Genomic DNA, 17,888 nt, shown 5'->3' on the forward strand with positions numbered 1-17,888 from the left:
ATATAAATTAGAGAGATTAGAGTTAAAGAATTAGAGTATAAGAATATTTAATTCCGTATTAAGATTAATAATAAAGATTAATATATTGGAATTATTATTATTATTATACTTAAAAGTCTCTTCTTTTTATTAAGCAGAGTTTCTCTAAACTGGACCTATTGCTTAACTTGGGCTCCGAACCACGGTCCTCGGCATTAAGACTAACGACTGGCCAGTAACCAACTATAAGATCATCCCAAAAGATATTCGGTCTTACACATTCCGGTTGCTGGCACAACTTGGATGGATATACTGTTTTCACTGTTGCCTGGAGATATTTGCAATTTCAATCACAAACATAAAATAGATCCGTGCCCTGCGAGATTCAAATCCGCCACTATCGCAGCAGTAGGAAGGCGGTCTGTCGCTTTAACCACTGCAGTTATCAAGCCGGAATATTGGAATTATTGCCAAGAATGTCGAGAAAACAACAAAAATCAGAGAAAACACATTTTTGACCATATTCATTTAGTATTTTAAAGGCCTCCTTTTGTAATCCATAAGATTTTATTAGCTATTTTATTAACATTTGCTTTTATAAATGGAGATATATAGAAATAAAGAGAATTTTATAAAAATCGATATATATTATATATATATATATATATATATATATATATATATATATTATATATATATATATATATATATATATATATATATATATATATATATATATCATATATATATATATATATATATATATATATATATATTGATCTATAATAGATATAAAATATATAATAAGTTAGTAGTTATTAGTAAGTTAGTAATATATAAATAAGTTTATAAAATATATAGATATGCATTTATTTGTTGCAGATTATTTAAAGTCTATTTAATGATCATGCCAAAATGTCCTGTAAAATTGACGATTCCTTCATCACAGTTGTATCTGTTAGTTCTGAAATGAAAACTCATCACTCTTTATCAAAAACGACCACCAAATCCGAATATGTTACTGTGCTGACCATAAACAATGAAGACACTAATTCTTTAACCGATATAACGGAAGAAATTACTGTCTATAGATTACCTGGTGAAAGATTGGGTTTTGGTTTAAAATTTGAAGGTGGCACAAAAGCTCATGAATGCGTAAAACGTTTGTATATTCAGTCATGTGCCGTGGACAGTCCGGCTTCGAGAGTTCAAAGTTCCTGGGGAAAATTAGAAGAAGGAGATGAAATACTAGAAATTGATTCAGTACCTGTCAAGAACATGACCCGAATAGACTGCGTTCGTTATTTAAAAGAATCTAATATGACCATTAAATTATTGGTCAACCATGGATTCACGCAAACTACAAAACAGAATTACTCAGTCGTCATTAATACAGAAGAAAGAAAACCACCCTTGGTGCCGCCGCGTAAACATCATCGAAAACTAAAGAACGTCCAAAATGGAGAAGTAAATCACGATAACATTATCCCCATTTTCAAACACGAAGCTTTAGTGTCGAAATCAAATCGGTTACAGTCACCTATGAACAATTCTAGAAAGAAATATTCACCTGATTTAAAAAGACACTTACCCGATGTTAGTTTTGGACCCCCAGATGCTGACGTATACTTAGATTTGATTTCTCAAGAATCAACACAAAGTCTTAGCGAATCTGATGATACGGGAAGCAGTATATCTACAGTTTTGGACAGGTATGTTATGTTGATAAAACATAGGACTATTAACATAATTTATTTTATAGATTTGCATCTTTTCCAACAACCACAACTTCGAGCTTTGCTGGAAGTTTACCGTCAACACCAACATCAATTCAAAAGCACCTAGATTTGTCGTATATCATTAACGAATTTGATAATGACGATTTATTCCCTGTAACAAAATCATCTATTCTCGAAGAGAACAATAATATAATTAACGGCTTGGCAGAAGAGTATGAAAAATCTCATCACGAAACTGAATTGTTTTCACATTCTGATCAGTTCGATTCGGCCAGTTTTATATTAAATAACACAGAAGTCCCTAGACCGCCAACGGTAGCTCCTAGATCAATAACACCCAAAGAATTAATTCATGAGATGGATAATAATTTGCCCAGGCTTGTTAAATTTGTACCCAAAAAGGAAATAGCTAATAAAGTTGATATACTGAAACGACAATTTGAGAAAAATGATAGTCCAGAGCAAGATACGTCTTGTTCAAACAGCACATTAGAATATGATGATGTCAGTAAAAATGAAAACTCTAAGTGGATTTTCTTCCCCCCGTTATCCACAATAGGCGAGGATGAGGAGGATCAGAAACAACATAAAGCAGCAAATAATACATGGTAAGACCTAAAAATTTTAAAAACATATAAATAAAAAAATCCATTTAGAGATGTTAATAAAGGCTATTTTAGTGTACATTAGCTAGTATGAATGGACACCTCACATAGTAAATTCCTTATGAGCAATTCCTATTTTCATCCTCATATTTCACACGATAAATATTCAAATTTAACAGTTTGAGAATGACAAATAAAGTGAGATATATGAATAATACATGTCACAATTTTTCGAAGAAAATAATCAACTTACGCAATATACCTCAGATATTTGGTGTATGATAAAATTTTGTGCTGTTACAGTAATACATATTCGGGAACACAAATTATTTAGCATTCAAATCATCTTCTTGTTTGTTTCATCTAATATTCTAATAACCATCGAGTTTTCCAATCGACACTTGTTTAAATCTATCAAAACTATTTAAAACTACTAAAAAATATGAAATTTTTAAAATAAAATTTATTTTTTCATTATTAATTAAACTATATTTAATATAAAAAATAAATATACTTATTTACAGTTTATCATTTGGACCAATGTTAATCCGAAAAGAAACAGATGGCTCTACAAGTAACTGCATCAAAAATGAAAGTTCTGATTCCTATAATGGTAAGTATATATTCAAATTTTATATATTGTTGGTGTGTTAACCATAAAACATATTCTGTAGGTTCGTAAAATATATTTTTATTGTACTTGGGATGATTAAAACAAAATATTTTATTTGTTTATAATAAATATTCATTCATCCCATATTTATATTCCGTGTTTAATTCTTCCAGCAGTAAGTACAGTAAAATTACTAAACTTTCATAAAATGTTTATATATTGCCGAATGCGCTTGATGCTCACTAAATAATAACAACAATTAATGCAAAAGTATTAAATCGAACAGAGAAAATTGTTCTAAAATTAGAATAATTATTAGGTGTGCTGTGAACTATTCCCTTTTGAAGAAATTAAATCATGTCTAAAAATAACAGGTTGTATAATGACTCGTACATTTCAAAACAAGGTGGAACTGCATTTTTGCGCTCATTTCAAGCCAACTAGATTATATATCAGTATGTGAATATTTTTTTGTATTTTAAGCTGATACATTTAGATTAACTGCACCAAAATAAATATCTTTATCGATTGTTACTTATACCATATTTTATTTTGGTTTTAGAGTATATAGAGAATATTTTCAGTTACTAGTTATTCGGATTAGGTAATATAAAATATAGTTTTCGATATAACACATTATATGTGATCAAGAAACGACCAACTCATATTAATTCTTCATTTAAAATTTTGAAAAGAGACCAAAATCTTAATTTATAACTGTATTATACATACATATAAAATGTAAAATCATTTTTTCGATTAGATTAGTGACAGGGGTAGTCATAATAATTGAAAGAAACCTTAGTTTTGAAACATCGAACGTTACTTGGTTGTTTCGTCGATTTCGTTTGTAGTCGGTTGTCTATTTTTGGCGGACTCTCTTTAATCAACAATATATTCATTGCTATCAGTAATAGAAAAATACACGGTACGCATTTAAGCTTTATAGAATTGTAAATCTTGCTTTTGTAGGTTTCTTGGCCATTACCTTCTTTGTCTCTGTTTGTTACTGATTTTAAGGTCACACACAGCAAACGTAGGTAGTGATATGGTTTCCTTGTAATTCAACAAAATTTCAAGTATAAGTAAAAACTAAAAAATAATCATAGTTTTTTTAAAGATATGTTTTTGTCTTAATTTTCAAGAATTTATTTTAATCCTCGTATATTTCAACACAACCTACTAGAAATAAAATAAAAATTATTAATATTGTGATTTTATTTAAACTCATAATTAAAATAATTAATTATATTAATAATTATTTTTATTATTATAATTTCTGTTGTTTATTTTGAATTAGTTTTAGCAATTAGAGGTAAATTTGATGATTATCTATAATTAGTTTCAATAACAATTAGCACTTAGTAATTATACTAACAGTATCAATTGAAAAATATTGGAATATAACTATTCTTAGATTTTTTAATACATTTTTTTGTTAACAAAATCAAACATTTACTGTTAGTATTTATTAATTTTACAGTTTAATTATTACAATAATTAAAAACACGATACATTTACTTGCTTATTACTATTTAAATATTTTCTTTAATTTACTGTACATTTTTGGAACTCTTAATCTATAAATAATATTTACAATGTTTACCATGATAAAACAACCACTAAAACAGAAAAAATCGATTGTTGAAAAATTGAGCTATTTTAAACAATAGGCAATAACACTAAAAATGGCTTAATTACATGTATGTATTTACATAGGGTTTAATTTTTCAGATTATTTCAATTATTTCAATATAAAAACAAGAGTGGTAAATAATTCTTTATTTTACAGTTGCAGTATAACTATAGAACTTATTAAGAATAAAAAAACAGTTGATTATTCCTGAAAAAATATATATGTTATAGAAAACTACAGGAATAGTCGAAATAATTAATTAGGTTAATGATTGGTTTTCATCAATTTATTTCTATCAATGTTATTTTGTTCAGCATTATTGATTATTTCAATATAAACACAAGAGTGGTAAGTAATTCTTTATTTTACAGTTGCAGTATAACTATAGAACTTATTAAGAATAAATAAACAGTTGATTATTCCTGAAAAAATATATATTTTATAGAAAACTACAGGAATAATCGAAATAATTAATTAGGTTAATGATAGGTTTTCATCAATTTATTTCTATCAATTTTATTTTGTTCAGCGTCATTGATTAATTTTTTAAATAATATAGTGATAATTATTAAATTATTAAATTTCATATCAATTATTGTAATAATATCATAATTAATTCGACAGTTTCCGATTTTGCACAATTTCGATAATTTGATGCCTATAATTCTTGATATAACAATAATCACTTATAAATATATAAATATAAATTGTCTTGCTTTTAAGTAGTATTAGATACATGATTTATTTATCAATTATTACTAATTTATTAAGATTACATTATAGTGTGTCTAATGTTCAGTAATTATTTCTTCAATTAGATCAAAACAAAATATATGTTAGAAATTATTGTTCTTTTAATAATTACAATTATGCTTATATTAAATTCTAACGTTATTAAAATTATGTAAATTATTGAGAAGTCACTATATAAATTTCTGTATTTCTTTCAAATCAAAATATACAAAAATTGTAAATGAATAAAAAAAAAGGTAAAATACAAGAAATCTAGACGATTTTTGTCAATCGATACCAATATATACCACCATTGGCGAATTCTGATCTTTTCTACCTCTTGAATGCCCTTGACTTGTACCCAGTCCAGTGACCTTTGATTCATACCATTTGTTTCTTTCTTCATCAGTCGCTTTGCGTTCTACCCGAAAACTCCATCGTAATTGAAATTCATCAAATTCCGGTACATTATTGCCAATATTCTACATTCGGTCTTAAGGACTACTAAATATAAGAAAATACAGTACTTTTCCTAATATTTTTTGACCAAACTAAGTTGAAAAAATTGCAGTTAAGAGTTCGTAAGAGAATCCATAAGGTGATATACATGATGATTTAAAGTTTAGTGAATTGTTTCTGTGATTATTGTTGTGATTATTTTAACTTGTTGTTATTTCGTAAATAAGTGGGTAAGTTAGTTAAATTTAACAACAGGGCACTTAAAGATAATATTATTTATTAAAAGTTATCTGTTAGAAATTAGTTAAGATATTTGAGCGGCTTTTATTTCGAACAACATGTTGCTATAGCTTTATTAGAATTAGAATTATTCAAACTTATTGGAATGAACGTACGATATGTCTCAAGGTTATAAGTAAAAAGAACTTGCAGAAAATACAAATCCTGAAAACATTATAATCCGATACATTTGATTAATAAGTTCTTTATATTAATCCAACATTATTAATAGTTATTACAAAAATTAAAACGGCTATGCAACAAAAACTCGATTGTTTGAATAAAGAACTTTCAAGAAAACAGTTAAAAATGTATATTTTGGAGCGTCTGTATACCATGTGTTATAGAACAGCCTCAGGATATACTCAATGAGATTTTTAACCTGTAAAGTAACCAGTTAGTTATAAAAATACATTAACAACTGATTATGTGTGCAAAAATATTTTAGATTATTTATGATATTATATAAGAACCACAGATAACGTATAAATATGTACACATATAATGGTTTAAAATTTTTATTATTCAGTTATGTTTTTAAAAGTTATTTTAAACCAATATTATATTGAAAGTTTATAAATAATATTTATCTCTGTATCAATAATCTATGCGATAATAATTCTCCGTCATAGTAGCATAATAACAAATTTAACAATGATTCTATAAGTTTACTGTATATTTATTGTTAGAATGTACTTTTGTACATTTTAATGTTTTTATTTTATGTCTCTAGTATTCTGCAGAGTCTGTTCTTAACATAAGAACTTCAAGATAATTAATAAAAACGGTAAATAGTTTTTTTTTATTGTATGCTCAAAGAAATACTTATCAGTAAGACTATGATGTCGGAATAACTAATAATCGAATAGGACAACCTCTAGTAACTGCAACAGGTGGGATAGGATATCATTTTTAAACGCTTCCATTGTTTACACAAATTTTCCAATATGCGAGTGAGCAGCGTATCATTTTCAATAATTTTTATATTTATTGTATAATTACTATTATTATATTAACATGCTGTCTAAAAGCAAGAATTTCAATACAAGTTGGGTTCAGCCAGATTTCAATTCTTTAACTTCTGGTCCTTCAATTCTAACTCCAAATTTCTTCTCAAAATAGACTTTCTTCACGTTTTATTTAATTCCAAGTTTATTTATTTAATGTGATTAGAGTGGTCCGATATATTTTTAACATTAATATGATTGATCAGCTTTTTAAATCTTTTATCAATATTTAATTTTGTTACTAATTTAGATACTGTTATAATATAACTAAACATATCTAATAATTTCTGTTTTGTATTGTCGTTTAAAAATGATGCAAAAATGATTTTAAAGTAAATACTTCTTACAATACAATTTTTTGTTACTATAACAAAAGTATTTTATATGACATATATTCTCATACCTTAAAAATGAGATAAAGAAAGGTGTTTATCGCGAATGTATATTGAAGGATTTTAAAATTGAAATTTTTATTACTAATTTTATTTATCGAGGTTACATTGTGTGAAACATAAAATTACGTGTCTTTCGTCATATAATATAAAAAATTGACCTTATTTTACAGAAAAAATAACACATGAAATAATGTTGCATCAGTGAGTTGATGGTGATATGATGGTGATGATATGAAAATGGTTGTTTCTTTTCCAAAAAGCTTCTAGTTATTTTATATAATAACATAAATAACTAAATATCTTAATGCTTACTGGGTTTAGTATATTACAATTGATTACCACCAAAGAATTATATCAATTAATTTTTTCCTAACCATGTCACTTTGTCAGACCATGTTTGAAAAAGGTAGAAATGATGTGTCTCATAAAGGTCCAACTGGTTAATACAACAATAGAGAAGAGAGTTAACACTGTTGTTAACATTTTAAGCCAACTTAGCGTGAGGCACATTCTCAAATTGTTTATGCAGAATATTCATCATGGCATCCGATGTCATTCAAGTCCATATCATTCGATATGAATTAAAATAGTAACATTAAAGTTAATAAAATGTTTAAATTAAAGTAATAAAAAAATTAAAGTTTAAAAATTAAAGTTAATAAAGTAGTAATAAAATTTTAACTGATACATATGTTGAAGGTCGATAATTCTTCACTATATAGTCATTATAGAGCCACATGGTGTGTGAGAATACATTAGACTAAAATATTTACAAACGGATCACCTTCTATAGTACTTCATCAAACACTTTCAAGATCACCTTCGAGCACATCACAGTTGGAGTATTTTGCTTCACTAATGGTGCATATGGAAAAGCGTAAATAAGCTATTTTGTCAAATGCTAGTTTTATCAATATTACAATAAAAGCAGCATATTGGTTGAGAAAAGGAGACTTATGCCGGTTTTGAATTCAAGATTATAGTTAATCTAAAAATGCGCTTCGTTACTAAAAACAATTTTCCTCTCCTTTTCTTCTAAACACTCAGTCAGAAAAGCCCAGTCAGAAAAGCCCGGTCAGAAAACAAACGGGATTGTCATTAATCATCTACTATGAGCTTTTCAGTCGGTCGGACCTTCTATAAGGCCTCTTCGGTCGCAGTGTTCAATGGCACAAGGTAAAATATAGAGTGTTACATATATAGAAATTAATACAAATAATTTCAGAATTGTTTTGGGTTGTCTCAGCAGGAAGGCGCTGACAACGTCATTTCGCTGAATTTCATTGGTTAGTTTAAATTACCATTACAGGCGAATTTACGAATGAAAATATTTTATTAAGAGAGCATTTCATTGGTCGATGATTTCATACGCATCACGTGACTAACCTCTGACGTCACATTCCAATTAAATTTCAAATAAAACCAAAATATAATTTTTCAAAACCATTAATACATGGTTATAAAATTCTATATAAATACAAATATTATATAATATCAAAAAGCTAAAATATAAGTATATAATGTATATAAATAAAAATAATGAAATATGAATATATAAATAAAAAATAATTAAATGTGGATATAAAAATGGCTGCAATCTAATCGAAATCATAACATATCTCGTGGCAAATATAATCAAAATTGTCTATAGCCCTTTTTCCCTTTTTCATATTTCTTTAGTGCTATCAATTCAAATAAGATGTATTAAAATTTCGCTCATACTGAAAGTCTGTATCTGTTAATAATTTACGTACTTGCTCAACACAAAAATGTATTGAGATAAGATATAATTATTTTTACAATGTTACTGTGAAAATTATGAAACCGATAATTAAAACAGTTCAATCGTATGATATACGTCAGAATGGAGAAAACATACCAAAAAGCAATACTAAGCACCAAAAAATTAAAATGTATGATATATATCAAAATAATTGTTGTGGTCTTATTACGGTAAAATCGAGGAAGTGACATCGAACGGACCACGCAAAACATTTTCTGGGTTTCGCCTATTTAAGTAAAACCTCTATATATACTCTATATTCAATGGTCAGCCCAAAATCAGCATGCCATTTGCAAAACCAAAATCTGTATAGTAAGTTATTCCTGCTATTCCGGAAAAATGGCAAACTTTCAATTCTTTTGAAGGTTATCCTCTATAAGATGTTAGTTATATCGGTTTAACTGTATGAGGCCCAAGTAAGTCTCCGATAAATAGTTTGTCCAACTTTAGGTTTTTCAAACTAAAAAAGCTCGAGCGATACTTAAGGCTCCTTGGTTTATGAGGAACTACGACAGGTCGCCCGTAAAACATGTAACCCTTAAGTTAAACCAACATCTGCCAAAACCCATTCCGTTCTAGCTGACTATCCAAGACAACAAGGAAATATATCTTTCAATACCTTAACAACTCATTGATTGCTAGCTGATAAGTTTACACAAAAAGCATGTTTATAACAGATGCTATATGTATCGATAATATATTTATAAAAATCCCATACATATCAATTGATAATAATAATTTGATTACGCAAAAGATAATATTTTGCTGATACAGTTAAATATCCTATTTATATATTGTATATCAGATACCAAGGCAGTTTTGTTGTTGCCATATTGCTTATTGATCATTATGTGTAAGTATGTGAATATTATCTTTTATTTTCTAGTTGCACACTCACCTCACATTAAATCATATTTGTAAATTATTTGTATAAACTTTTATTATAATTGTTACCAAAAATATTCTGGATGTATTTATACAATATTTGAATAATTTATTTGATGTGATATATATATATATATATATATATATATATATATATATATATAAATATATATCAAAATGTAAAATCAATTAAATGTATTTTTTATGTTAGGAAAATGTCTTAAAATATTAATTATCAAATAGACCAAAAGTTAGCAACTGTCTCTAAGCCAATAATATTCTTTTTTGATAACCATATATGTCGATATTTTTTTTGTTGGCAAAAATATATAGTAGTTATACATATATTTAATCCGCAGTATATATAATCATCCCTGGTTTTTGGCTATTCCTGACAAAATGGTGAAGCCAAAATTTAGCCATTTATCATATTTAATAATCAAAAACGGATTAATATTTAATTGGTTTTTTACTCTTTAATACCCAACAATTTTAACTGTTTAATTTAAAAAACAATAATTGTTAGTACTTGTTGTAAAAATAATATTTGTTGCAATTTGATTTCATAAAAAGTGGACATTTTTAAAAAATTGAGTGTTGAGATATATTTAGTAACAATGGTTATTTTTTAATAACACCTTCCCAGTTTATTATTTTATTTTCATTTTTAAATATTATTTTTCTGGTGGATTTATAAAAATATGGATGATATCAGATCGGATTATGAATACTGTTAATCATGAGATATAAGCTTGATAAGGCTACATTCAACAATATTGGGTATTAATTTATTCTGATAGCATCGTTCTTTAAACGGGATTATCCTGATGAAATTATGCTATCCCGAAAAAATAAATGTATCTTTAAACAAGATACTTGATTTTCAGTTATAACATATTTGATGTATATTTATTTATGGTAATATGGGTTTGTCTATTTTTGTAGTAGCAGTTTTAATAAGATTTTAATTCTTATTTTGTGTTTCAGATAATAACGATCATATGGATGTATTATCGAGTGACTTCCGCCAACCTCCTGATGGTCACGAATCACCTGATTTCGTGGAAAAACCTACTCTCAGGAACCATCAAAACAAATATAAAACAGAAGAAAGTAACTATCACGGTCTTGGCGTTGACCGTTATTTGAGCAATTCAAACTGTGACTTACGGCCGAAAAGCTTAGACAATGAAGATACTTTGTATGTTCGAGAACATTCCAATTTACTATATACACATTCACAAAGTTTAATTGATATGTCGGTTTATTCGAAAGAGAAAGCGTCAAATCAAAGGAAACGTATGTCAAAACTGAAGGGTCTTGTTATTCCAGAAGCACCCGAAACGAATGCTTTTCATCAAATTAATATTCCTGAAATTAAAAGCGTTAATTCATTATCAGTCGATATTGATGTACAAGCCAATGACGTTGATAGCGACGCTCAACCCATTCCCCAAACATCATCAATATCATCCGTCATCTCTCAATCATGGCTAACGAGTACGACTTTACCAAAATATTCTCCTGCTTTTAAAAGGAGAAGTTTAAACATTTTAACAAACACTGCACAAAAATCAACAGAAACCTTCCATCAAGAAAATAATTATGAATATATTAGCAGCGTCCAATCCAGACAAAGCGAGGAACTGAAATCATTAGAAAGTATTTCCTCCCCAACTCGCTCCGATTTCAACTTTGATTACCGATCATCAAAGATCATGCGGATAAAAGATCACGTAGATAGTGATAATGATTCAGCTGTAAGTTCAAGTCTTTCCAGCTTAAATTCTAGAGCTTCACCGCCACCTACATTCATAAACAATGATAAAATCATACCTAATAATAATCATAGCAAAAGTGATTTAATTGATGATAACAAATTAAAACCAAATGAAAATCGTCGAGAAAACTTGATGGAGTTGGATCATAAGATATCCGAAATTAGCGTAGATATAACGAAAACGAAAAACGATAACTTTATATTGAAGGCCGCTCAAGATTCTCCTATTTTAGTCAACGAACCGGTTGTTTTAGAATTTGTCAAACAATCGACAAAAACACAACAAAATCAAAGTAAGTAATAGTAGTTTCTATTATAGATATTGTTAATAATTATGCTGATGACGTTATCATTATACATTGTTGTTATTAAAAATTACTTTCATACATGTTTTCATGTGATATATATCTAATAGCTTCTTTATATTTTTTCCAGTAGTGATATATCTTTTTGCACTTTTTTCTACAAAATCAATAAAATACCACGATAACTATTCCATGAAACACTCTTTTATTTACTATCTCTATCGAAATAATTACTGCTGGTCAAATCTGTAAAATGTGGTTAATGAATAAACAACTCACACTTTTTTCATAGCAAATACAAATGCATTGCATTGCATTGGTTAGAAGGAAATTATTTTACTTCTCATATGTAGCCATTATTTTTAAATACCGTCACTCTGACAATGTTATGTAATATTAACTCTTCCTTTTTTTTTTCGTAATGTGAAAATCATGATATTACATAACATGGCATAACATGACATGAAAATCATCTGAATAATCACAGGTCCAAGAAAATTTCTAGAAAATCTTTTTTATATCCGAATGATTATATAATAATATCTTGAAAATATCAGGTATCTCAATTTCCAATTACAGATATTCAAACCGTACTAATACTAATTATTTTATTTTGAAAATATTATTAAAACTGCAATAACTTGATGTATTTTCCATAACTTCCTTAATGAATATTTTGCATTATATATGATATAAACTTAACTTTGAATATCAAATATCAAGAAAAAGTGTAACAAATTTGAATAGCAGACTATCCAGTTTGCCAAGGTTTAGAAAGTTCTATTAGAGAGTCGTTGAATGAGTAACATCTTGTCTCATGGTATTTGAAATCAAATTATTATGTTGAAGTCTGAGAATTCAACGCTGGTACAAACAAAATGTTTAGCAACAGGACATCAGCCTGCAACAAATAATTTTTATTATCATGTATATTTCTGATCAAGTAATTTCTTAATCAGGAATTAATTAACCCATGACTAACTCATAACAATATCGGGTAGGAAACTTAAAATTTAAATAAATAAAAAATAAGTCAAGAGATTTATACACTTTTTGAATCAATTATTTGATTACACCATAACATTCGTTCATTTAGTAATGTCATATCAAAATATATGGTATTTAGTTTAATGGTAATTCAATCAGCAATCATCATCTCTTAATAATATTTTAATAGCAAGAGATGTATAAATGCTATAATATCACATACTTGTATGTATGAAGACCATGAATTAAGTTTGATGGATTTATAATATTTGATTTAAATTTTACTTCCTATTATACATTGTCAGTGTAAATTATGAATAATTTTGCTGAATTATGTACTGACACAGATTTATTTAAGTGTAGCTGTACTTTTCTTGTTTTATTAAAAAAAAGGTTTTTGGTTTTAATTACAATGGCTACTTTAATTAAAAACGCTTATTCCTAAATTAAACAGATTTTTAGTTCAAAGTAACTGATATCGATTTTCAGTTATATTTTATAAAATAAAATAGGAAATGATCCGATTAAATGAGAATTTCTACCTCCTACTTTATTCACCAGACATTGCCACTTCTGAATATCATCTGTTCGAACATATTCGCCTCTGACTGAAAAGCATTTTTTCATCAAAGATACTGAAATCCTGAATTATGAAATTGAAATGTTGCCAGAAAGGTGGAAAAACGTAGTAGCTACTGATAAAGAACACTTTTAAAATAATAATTTATATCTTTTGTTTTCATTTTTAATAGTTATGTTTTTTTATTAATATCATCTAACAGAAATTTAGATCTTGTACTCATACCTTATTATAGCCGCAATATTATATTATAGTATTGTAGTTATATAACTGTGACCGTATATATTTATTTCAGAAGTTTTAGATTCAAAACCAGTTCCTAGCAAAAGAACATGTATACCATCAAATCTACCAACCCTGAAACCGCCTACAGTACCACCACCAGATCTACCAGGAATACCTCCGCCGCAGATATCAAATACAGTTCCACCACAGATGCCACTTAAACCACCACCACAAATACCAGCAGAATTGCTACCACAAATGCCAACAGTCCAACCACCAGAACTACCAAGAGGCCCACCACCACAGTTACCGAGAGTACTACCAGAACGGACACCGAGAGTACTACCAGAACAGCCACGGAGAGTACTACCGGAACAGCCACCGAGAGTACTACCAGAACAGCCACGGAGAGTAGTACCGGAACAGCCACCGAGAGTACTACCAGAACAGCCACGGAGAGTACTACCGGAACAGCCACCCAGAGTACTACCAGAGCAGCCACCGAGAGTACCCCCTCAGCAGCCACCGAAAGCACCGCCACCGAAAATATTACCACAATTGTCAATTGTACAAGAAAAGAAAACGGCCATTGAAAAGGTTCGAAGAACAAGCTATGCAAGTAGAATGGATAGTAAGAATCAACAACAAAGTGTACAAAGTTTAAAAGCGAACTTTGAAAGGCAAAGCTCCTTCGACACAGTTGTGCCAAATAAAACTAAACCGACTGTGGTCATGCGTAAGAAAACTGATGAAAAAACTGCCAGTCCTAGTGGTTTTAAAAAGATCGAGAACACGCAATTGGCCAATATCAAAACAGCAGAAAAGGAAGTAACCAAATCTAACACTGCTAAAGAAATTAAAAGGCCTACTTCAATTGCCCTTATTCCTCCAACACATCAAGCCGATCATTATGTGACTGTAGATTTAACTGTGAATTCAGCTGATTCGCCACTTGGTATCAATGTTATAGGTGGAAGTGATCAAGAAAATAAAAATATTATGGTATGTAAAATATATATTTATAATTGAATTTTTTTTTAATTTAAAACTCGCAGAAGGTAGAACATTCTACTTAACATTATAATTTAGATTAATACATTTTTATTGATAATTCATTATTTCAATAATTTTTTTTTAAGTATTATTATTTTGTGTCTTCCTAAATGTGTATTCATTAGAAATAAAGGTGCATTTATTGTCGATCTACTTGTACCTTGGAACTCTAATTTTAGCTAACGCAAATACCCTACGTCGACCGAGGTTTGTCTGATTACTCTTTATTGTTTACTATCATTTTTCTTGATATTACTTAAGTGTTAACATACCCAAAAATTACCCACCTTCTTATTTGACACATTTTAAACACGTGACTAAAATACAGCGTTTTTCCTTATATGGTTATGTTTGGTTGAACAAGTTGATATCATTATGCAAATAAACATTATCGATATTTAACCACTTAAACATGTAATCTGTTATAGTACCAATATCCAGTTACTCATGATAATTACTGGGTTAAAATATATGTTTTAATTTATCTATTGCATTATTTTTATAGAGAATAACACAAATTGCTTTATATGTAAATATTAATGATATATTTGATAAGTATATTTATCATTTTAAAAACAAATAATTTAGTTAATTTATGTTTATATTACAGATAAATAGAATTCGATATGGAAGCATAGCATATAAAGATGGGCGTCTGAAAAAAGGAGATAAAATTATATCAATCAATGACCAACCGACACTTGAAATGACCAACGAAGAAGCCAAAAATCTTCTCAATGTAAATATATACCCACATATATATCGCAACTGAACTATATCTTTCTCGAATATACGGTTATATGGAAAATCATTAGTTTATGGTAGAATGGTTGATGTTTATACATAAATAATAATGCACGATAAAGGAAACTGATAAAATCATCAGCTATTTATACCATATATCCACAGTTATCTTAATTTTGTTTACATTGAACTTAAAGGCCTACCTATGTACGATAATTTAACTTACGTGGATATAATTCAAACTTCCGTATTATCAGTTCTATGTCAAATCGTTAAACAAACATTATCACCATAAAGGTTCACTTATGATCATTTATTCGGTTTCAATGCAATTTTATTAACTTTCGTATTATTTAGTAATTCCAAATCAATATTTTATTTGTTAATAATATTAATTTGTTAGGGTAAACATGGTAATAGTAATTAAAATTATTGATAAAATGACCACTTTATTAATATTATCTATATCTAAAAAGAGAAGGATTTATAATTGGTTAATTTATAAGGTGCCTTAAACAAACATAAATTATACTATAGGAACTTTAATCAACATTTATTTTCTAGGAGAATCGTAAACACTTCAAAATTATTATTGAAGAAACAAATGATTGCCTACCATTTTCGCCAATTTCTAGAAAATCAACATCCCTACTTTCATTGACCTCCGAAATTAAAGGTATTATTTTATAATAATATACAGGAAATGGATAATATAATATTTTTTTAATTAAGTACATCTTACTTTTTTAATTGAAGTGATCCATTTGATTTAAAGGTCAGCGTGCAGTTTTTCGTTGGTTGCGAAGCGATACCATTGGTAGAACATTGTTTTGGCTGCATTAGATTACTAGTTGGTTTGATGTTTTAGGGCAACCCCATATTTGCATCCAATAGGTCCAAGACGACTTTATGATTGATTGATAAATCAATCTCTCTGATTTTAGGTCAACTTGAGAGTATATTCTAAAGTTGCAAACTAACCAGTACAGTTGCTTCACTTTGAGTCTAATGTGATCTGCTTTTTGTCTAACATGATGTTTCCAATTTACCCTACCATCGAGTTATATGCCGAGGTATTTAGCTGATTCTGCTTGAGGATTCGAGTATCCATCAAGTGATATAACCAGTTTTTGTCATTTCTTCGCAACGCAAAATTAACATGGATAGATTTGAAACTTTAAGCTGCATTTTCCAGTCTCCAGTCCATTTGTAGATCTTGTTAACTGCTCTTTTTACCATGATAACTCTGTCGTCGGAAAATGTTCCAAGTACTGTTTATTTTACTGTTGGGATATCAGCACTGTAGAGCAGATACATGAGTGGTCCCAAGACACTTCCCTAGGGAGCTCCAGCCGAAATAGGTTTAAGTGTTGAGAATGCCCCTTCATGCTAGATTCTAAATTTTCTTTCGAAAATATATGATTCCAGCTGTTGACAGTAGTTCCGTGGTAGCAATTTTCTCATCTTGTAGATTAATCCCAAATGCCTTACCCGGTTAAAAGGTTGTGAAACGTCCAGGAATATTGCAGGACAATATTTCTTTTCTTCGAATGCATTGCAGAACAATCACAATTGCTCTGTGCACTTGGTCGATTGTCGAGTGGTGATTTCGAAATCCTAACTGGAAATCGGGTATTTCTATTTTAGGGTAAATGGTGTGGCTCGGTGAATGGAGGTAAAACGAAATAAAACAGTGGTGTTTACATTATGTGACCGTTAATTATTCAAATGATAAAACGGATGGCAGCGGTGTTACCTGTTGACGAGGTTTGGGCAGTCGATGGTGGCACGTCTAAACCCAACGATAGACGAGTACTGAATGAATCGAAATACCCTTCAGTAACCTCCCAGATAAACGTCTCGGGGTTGCTAACTATTCCTTATCAGGTTCTAGTTGGCGCTACTGGCACCCCGCCCGTGTTCAACATCTGGGATTAGATTTCTGGGTATTTTGTAGACCGTTATTCCACGATGTACAATTCGACATGCCTCAAGGTCGCTACACTATAAATAGTTTAATACGTTTAAAACATTCCGGAACATGCTTCTGTCTCAAACAGGTATTCACAATGTATGTCAGTGTGATGATTGCTTTTTGTGGC

At 28.9% G+C, this 17,888-nt stretch overlaps 1 protein-coding gene across 2 annotated transcripts in view; it reads left to right on the forward strand.

Moving 5' to 3' along the window:
• bbg (PDZ domain-containing protein big bang) overlaps positions 1 to 17,888 on the forward strand; it is a 38,280-nt gene that overhangs the window by 18,983 nt on the left and 1,409 nt on the right. For both annotated transcript variants that reach the window (XM_076405673.1, XM_076405672.1), the window contains exons 2-8: positions 862 to 1,691; positions 1,742 to 2,326; positions 2,848 to 2,936; positions 11,100 to 12,185; positions 14,060 to 14,991; positions 15,653 to 15,781; positions 16,351 to 16,462. In XM_076405673.1, the coding sequence (XP_076261788.1) occupies positions 895 to 1,691; positions 1,742 to 2,326; positions 2,848 to 2,936; positions 11,100 to 12,185; positions 14,060 to 14,991; positions 15,653 to 15,781; positions 16,351 to 16,462 (3,730 nt within the window). In that variant the 5' untranslated portion in view covers positions 862 to 894. The remainder of the gene's footprint in view (positions 1 to 861; positions 1,692 to 1,741; positions 2,327 to 2,847; positions 2,937 to 11,099; positions 12,186 to 14,059; positions 14,992 to 15,652; positions 15,782 to 16,350; positions 16,463 to 17,888) is intronic.

Source organism: Rhynchophorus ferrugineus, unplaced genomic scaffold, assembly GCF_030347505.1.
Source record: "Rhynchophorus ferrugineus isolate W39M unplaced genomic scaffold, kcgeb_rfMv2 rfM5, whole genome shotgun sequence".
Classification (NCBI taxonomy): domain Eukaryota; kingdom Metazoa; phylum Arthropoda; class Insecta; order Coleoptera; family Curculionidae; genus Rhynchophorus; species Rhynchophorus ferrugineus.